The sequence below is a fragment of the Lactuca virosa genome, chromosome 6 (assembly GCF_052849685.1).
Source record: "Lactuca virosa cultivar CGN04683 chromosome 6, Lactuca_virosa_CGN04683_v6, whole genome shotgun sequence".
Lineage (NCBI taxonomy): Eukaryota > Viridiplantae > Streptophyta > Magnoliopsida > Asterales > Asteraceae > Lactuca > Lactuca virosa.
Window position 1 is genome coordinate 113879408 of NC_136431.1, and position 7248 is coordinate 113886655.

General features: G+C 35.6%; 1 protein-coding gene across 1 annotated transcript; it reads right to left on the reverse strand.

Annotated features, from left to right (window-relative positions):
* Nucleotides 1–496: 496 nt before the first annotated feature.
* LOC145118616 (uncharacterized) lies at nucleotides 497–1778 on the reverse strand. The gene is made up of 2 exons (XM_079054312.1): nucleotides 1129–1778; nucleotides 497–1013 (listed from the first exon to the last, which is right to left on the reverse strand). The coding sequence occupies exons 1-2, from the start codon at nucleotides 1602–1604 to the stop codon at nucleotides 749–751; spliced, it is 741 nt and encodes a 246-aa protein (XP_078910438.1). The 5' UTR covers nucleotides 1605–1778; the 3' UTR covers nucleotides 497–748.
* Between the last annotated feature and the right edge of the window lie 5470 nt (nucleotides 1779–7248).

The window sequence follows — 7248 nt, forward strand, 5'->3', positions numbered from 1 at the left end:
CCCACCCAAGTAGCATTTTCCAAATTACCTAATTTAACAAGTAAAAAATAAAAATAGACTTTGGTGGTCCATAATGCATAGAAATAAGTGTGGGCACCATTTAAGACCAAAAGCAAATTAAATTGGGTTTTAATGAAAATGAAAAATTGAAACTTTTTTTTAAAAGACAGGCAATTATATCATTAGGAAGAAATAGCCAGTTTTTAAGTAAAAAGGAAACAAAATTACACTTAAAACTTCCAATTATATTCTTCAATAGGATCACAATTCACAACACCAATCCCATCATCGTAGAGGTGATCCTTTCCTCTTCCTTGAGATAGTGTTTGTACCTCCATCCCATTACATCTCACAAAAACAAACAACTTTTCTCTCAATCTAATAGAATGAATCATTACATTAATTCTACCATACCAAACAATACCTAAAACTTGGTCATTCATCATCACAATTCGACACTTATAACTCCATAATCATGTACATACAAGGTTACTAGTAAGAAAATAACCACACAATCAATAAACCATACTCAACCAATTATAATATGTGCAAAGAGGATAGAGTTAAAGCCTGACACTTTTTCATCAAATTTGCAACTTTCATCTGCCAATTGCCAAACCATTTTTTCATTCAACATTTACCCACCAATAAGATCTGATTTACAACTATGCTTTAAACTTCTGTACACTACCAAAGTCCAAAACACTGCAAAACCTGTGTATGATAATGATTGATTACCTACCTGCAGTCAGCTCTCAGTTTCAACCTTAGGCACGATCTTTTTCCTATTCACCCTTGAAGCAATCCTCCTTCTTTCCTGAATCTCTCGAACATATTCAGCCACAACAACATGTAATTTTGGAGCAATATTCGTTGTAGAAGTAATGCCAAGCCCTGCCTTCCTCAAGGCACGAATAACATGTTCTTGAGCAAGCTGGAAGTGACCACTGCATAGAGAAGGCACCATTGAGCGTAGTGCAGGCTTCCCACATATCGCATTTGCATCTTGTCCGCTAAAATACAAAGAAATTGGTAACCAAATTAGAATTAAGAACACTAATTCCTCAATCTACTCAAACTCCATAAGATTGAAGCCTTATGCGCACTGAAAAACAGAAGGAAGCGTACCTTTTAGAGACATACTCGCAAGGTTTGTAGAGTTGTTGCTTCGGGTCTGATAGAATATGGAGACGACAAAATTTGGTCAAAATCATGGCCTTCAGAGTACATCCACTGGAAGTACAGATCAAGCCATTGCTTTTGCCGTCTCCATCGCCGGATTCGACAATTCCGTCGTCAATTGCGTCTTTGAGTTCCTCCTCTATGACATTATCTTTGTCGTCTTGATTAGGCTCCTCTTGGAACGGATTCCTACCGAATTTCCACACGTATTCCCTGTGCTTAACTCTAAGTTCCTCCATAAGTCCCCAATATTGGTCACGGTAACATTTCGTCAGTTGCTTCAGGTGGTGCGATCGTCGCCGCAGAATTTGTTGACGAGATAGATAAGTAGAACACGCGAGGTATTCGTCCTCCGGCGCAGATTTCAGGGAGGCGTCGGATGTGCTAGGGTTTTTGTGGTTGGGTGTGGATGTAGGATCCATTGTAGAGTGATAAGATGCCCACACGAGAGTGTGGCGATTTTTATCGGCCTCAATAGTAGCCGGCGGTGGTTTAACGCCTTTGTAGAGCCGGCGGCGGCGTTGTTAGGGTTTTGGTGGCGGTGTATACATGGAAGCCATGGTAGAGAAAGCTGCCCGCAAGAGAATGAGGTGATGATTACAAAATAGTCTCTCAAGTAATAGCTATGTTTAAATTCTAGTCCTCGATCTTTATAATTTACAGTTCGAGTCCTTACTCTTTAGACATTCCCTATCCAAAATCTAATTTCAGTTTTATAGAAGAAATTAAAGAAATGTTCTTTGTCCAAAAGTTGCATACTTCAAAAAAAAAATTAACCTTATGGTCCTTGGACATGGGTGTTATTGCAGTTTTGGTCACAATAGTTTTACTTTGTTATAAATTCCTAAAATGATTATTGTACCATTAAGTAATCTGTTTTTAATTTTTTGTTATTTTATTTATTTTTATCTTATTAAATAATATACAAATGGATGCATACTCTCTCTCTCTCTCTCTCTCTCTCTCTCTCTCTCTCTGATGAAGTATTAGGGGATGTTTGATACCCATCTGACCCAAACCGAGTAAGATGTTTCAGCTTTCTCGGTCAGATGTTTCGTGTTTGATAGGAGTTGTCTTGGTCAGGTTGTCTGGTCAAAATAGATGTCTCGCTCAGCTCTGAAGATGTTGCTGACTCGCCCAAAAGACCATCCTACCCTCTAAAAAATTTCTCGTGACCTAAAAGATATCGCGTCCAAAATCAGACGCCTCCTCCATCGCCTCCATCGAACAGCTCCCTCCCTATCGCTGCCATCTCCCTTCGGATCTCCTCCTTCCTTCAGCCGGATCTTCTTCTTCTACAGTAGGTAAGCTCCCTCCCAATCGCTACCCTCTAATTTCTACTTCTTTTCGTGACCTATAAGCTTTAGTTCGCTCAAGCAATTTTGGCATGCCAGTCTTATTAATGTTGGTAAAAGTCTTCAATTAAACTCCATTCTTTTATTTACTTATAGATTTTGACAGCCAAATAAGAATGAGAAAGTATGTTGGTTTTTAGCATCAATTGAATTTGATTTTTCTATCCCGTATACCAATTTTGGAAGTGAGACAAAATCACAGACTTATAATCCATATAAATTGTGAGATATTTCAAGCCTTTTAGGTGTTATTCTGTTTCATACTCTGTTGAATTTGTTTTTGTTGATCATAAGTTTTTGTGTTATAAATCTATCTGATAATTGGTTTATAGGCTTTTTTATTTAAGAATTTATTATCTTTACTATAATTGATGTTGTTGTTTATGATAAAGCTTCAATGTTCAAATAAAGATGTCAAAAGTTGGAGTTGCTTACTATCGTATGCACTTTTATCTCATATTTATCCATGCAAACTTTTTTGTTCATGTTATAAAATTAGAAATTTTTTTGTGTATTTCTCTAACTTTATGAAATATGAATTTGTTTATGAAATATTGTGTTTAGATGTGTTATTGTTATAAATTCAGAATTTTTTTTTGTGTATTGCTCAAATTTTATGAAATCTGAATTTGTGAGGGGTAGGAAATTCATTTAACGTACAATAAATCATTGATCCACTACCAAATCATATGTTTTTTAACTCAAGGAGAACATGAATAAAAGGCATCTAAGGACATGAATTAAGCATGTTTCCATGGAAGTGTAGAATTTTTTTTGTGTAGAATCTGAATTTGTGTGGGGTAGGAAAGTCAGAATTTTTTTTTGTGCTATTTTTATTTAGCATGATGTTGATTTCGGTAGAAAATTGTTATTTATATTTTAGGATGCTGGTTTGGAATGAGAGTGAGGATAAAACCTTTCTTGATGCTTGTATCCACGAACTAACCACTAATGGTCGTGAGGGTTTTGGGCTTAAGGCAAGTTCATGGAAGACAATACGTGAAAAATTGATAAACGAGCATGGTAAAGAGGATGATCAGAAGCAAATGAGAAACCACTTTGACTACTTTCAAATCAAAGTATGTTGCTTTGGTGAAACTGAAAAACAAAATCGGCAATATATATGATCCTATAAAAATAAATTTAATCTGACCGATGAACAATGGAAGGAAAAGGGAAAGATAATATTTTTATAACAAATACTATTATGATTATTTAAAAAAAAATACTAATATTTATAAAAATTGTAAACAGTTGAACAAGTACGTGTTGTCATTGAAAACTAAACCCCTGTTGTTTCCTGATCTTTGCACCCAACTATTTGAAGGGTCGACCTCAATCGGCTTTCAAAGTTGGGGGCCATTTTCTACACTCCCTCGTCCTGTAGAAGAGTTTAGTGCGCATGATTTTGATGATGATGTTCCAATGGAAACCTCAACACAACACGTAGGTGCAAGTGAAGAGTCTTCAGGGCGTTCAAAAACATACGGAAGTTGGTGGAAACAAAAGAGTTGGTGGGAAAAAAAAGAGATGCAAGGGCATTAGAAGTTGAAGAGGAGATTGTCAAGCTTGCAAGGTCGCTAGTGGAAAAAATGAAAGAATTGAAAAAAGTGAAATGGATAAGGATGTTGATGCGTGTATGGAGAAATTGAACAAAATGGAATGGGGAGAAGAAGATGAAAGACACAAGACCGCTCTTTTGCTATTTGGTGAAAGTGCTGATGTTCGAAAACTTTGGTTACGACTTTCGCATTCTAGTTGTGAGTCGTGGGTGATGGGTGCGGGTAGGAAGTATGGTTACCTTTGATGGAAGCGGGTAGAAAAGTTTGGTTACTAGTTTTTTGGATCCTATGTTTGATGACTTTTTTGGATGTTATTTTGGATGATGTTTACTAGTTTTTTTGGTTACTTTGGATCCTATGCTTGATGACTTTCGCATCTTATGTTATATGACTTTTGTTAGTTTGGATGATATGTTATTGGATATTGAATATGACTTTTGTTATTTACTAGTTTTTTGTTATATGACGTTTGTTATATTTGTTACTTTGGTGCATGATTTTTTTTTACTTTAACATGTTAGCTAATTGTTTGTAACAGGTCAAGTATGGTTTCTGATGGTGAAGTTGTAGCTTTTCTTTTCCTTGTGTTTTATTGGTTGAGGTCCAACCGGCGCAGACTAATCAGAATTCATAGAATTAGAGATAACGATTCAAGTGGGTATGCGTATACGCAAGATTTGATGTACGGAATGTTTCGATATGATGCGTCTTACACAAGAGACATTTGCATTATTATGCAACCATTTTACCCAAAAAAAAATTGGTTGTAAGCTAGTAGAACAATAAGCATTGACGAGAAGATGGCTATGTTCTTACATATTATAGGACATAATGAACGTTTTCGTGCGGTTAAGGGAAGATTTCATCACTCCACACAAACGATTCATCAATGTTTTCACGAGGTCCTAACTGCAATGATGTGTTTTGCAAAAGAAATTATAGTACCAACAACTCCTAATCCAACAAGAAATAACTCGGAACGACATAGACGGTAAATTTTTTTTTTCCGGAGCAATAGGTGCATTAGATGGAACTCTTGTACATGCGGTTGTACCCGTTGATCAACAAACTCGTTATAGGGGAGAGGAAAAGGAGAATGTTTTCAAAATGTAATAGGAATTTGTGATTTTGATATGATATTCACCTTTGTTTGGGCTGGATGGGAGGGTATAACACATGTATCAAGAGTTTTGAAAGAAGTTGCATTCAATTCGACTTCTGGATTTCCATTTCCTCCACTAGGTTTGTAATCTTTATATAATTTTTATTATTTATCTTCTTTATATAATATGTGTCACACTCATTTGCAAATAAATATTACCTTTGTGATGCCGCATATACAAACACTCGTGGGTTTATGGCTCCATACCGCAATACTAGGTATTGGTTAGCCGATTTTCGAAGAGGCAGACCTTTAACTAGAGAAGAAATGTTCAATTATGCTCATGCACAACTTAGAAATGTTATTGAGCGTGCTTATGGTGTATTGAAGGCGAGATTCCCAATCTTAAAACAAATGGCTCCTTATCCTTTTACAGTGCAAAGAGACATAGTCATTGCTTGTGTCGCGGTCCATAATTTTATAAGGAACTACAATATAGAAGATGACTTGTTTAGAAATTTTGAGGAGGACACTATGGTTACTCCTGACGTCCAAGGTGGGGGAATTGATAGAGAAAACATACAAGGCATAGAATGAGGTCCAGAAGTTGTTGAATATATGCGTGTTTTGCGTGATCAGATTGCAAATCAACTACTTTCACCTACTTTACATTAAATTATTATGTTATTTTAAATTTCATTATGTTTTTATTTGGATATTAAATGATTTATGTTTTATTTACATTTTGTATGACATTTTTTATGTGTGTGTAATTTACATTTTGTATGACAATATGTATGTTTTTATAATTATTCAGCAACTTAATCCATCACTATATATAACAGCAGGGTAAAATGGTCATTTTTCATCACTCAGCACATTCAGTCAGATGTACAATCAAACAACATGATTTCTTACTCGGTCAGGATTTCTTACCTAGACAGACCTTTTCCAGTCAGCACTTTCTCAGTCAGCAACTATCAAACAGGACCTTAGTGTTTCAACTCTCATTCTCTCACTCACTCGTAAATCTCATCATCGAAGTCCAAACTAGTGAACGATTGCTTTGAAGTTTAGACTTATGATGCATCTTCTCCTCAACGTCTTTCGCAGCAGCATGGTTACCATTGTCATAGAATATTTTAACAAGCATGTTATATCAAAATAGAAAATAAGGACAAAGGTGGTAGTTTTCTGACATATTCCCCCTTCATATTTACATTTTCTTTTCATATTTTATTTGCATCATTCATCATTTCTTTCTATGTCATTTAAGTTCTCGAAACTTTTTGTCAAAAAACATTGATGCCAAGTTTGTCTTCTTTTCTCGTCTCAACAATAATGCATATGGACCGAAAAATGAAAATGATATTCGTCCCTCTCTTATCTCCGGTTCTCTCTCACATCATCATAGGCAACCTACTTAGGTAAAGTTATGCCTGAAACTCATTATTCAACACAACCTTTATAGGAAATCTAAGTAAGGGTTACAATTCTAGGAAGGTAACGCGTATAAGTTCTTTTTGGGTCACAAATTTCCCACTAGAAACCTCGTCTCTTTATGTTTCTTTAATCCTAGTTTTCATTTTTTTTCTCTTTTGGTCACTAGAAAATGGAAAATGGTTGGTATATAACCCTACCTCCATGAAGCTCAACATGAAACATAGAGGCCTTACATGTCTCTATTTTCTTTACTTCCATTTCTCAACCAACGATACCTCTTGTTGTCACCAACGAGGATTCCCAGGACACACGAGCAAGAACATCAAGAACATGCATTGACGTATGTGATATCATGATGATGTCGTCGAATATGTTGTTTCCTCCCCGATTGACATTTGTTGCTATTTTTTCGACGTGAATTTAGAGACAGAAGTAAATAATGTAGATTCACGACTTTAATTTAGGAGAATAAGTTATTACGAATTGAATAATGTTAGAGATGGGGAAATAAATGATGGGTTTTATAGGTTATCAAAAACATGTAAAGCAGAAAATCTTAACACTTAAGTCCACATGCAGCCTATAAGGACCTATTTTTTCTCTA

Coding starts and splice junctions, on each gene's coding strand:
- LOC145118616 (XM_079054312.1), bottom strand. CDS start 1,604: ATGGATCCTACATCCACACCCAACCACAAAAACCCTAGCACATCCGAC. Junction 1,014..1,128: donor TGCGAGTATGTCTCTAAAAG/GTACGCTTCCTT, acceptor TTTGTATTTTAG/CGGACAAGATGCAAATGCGA.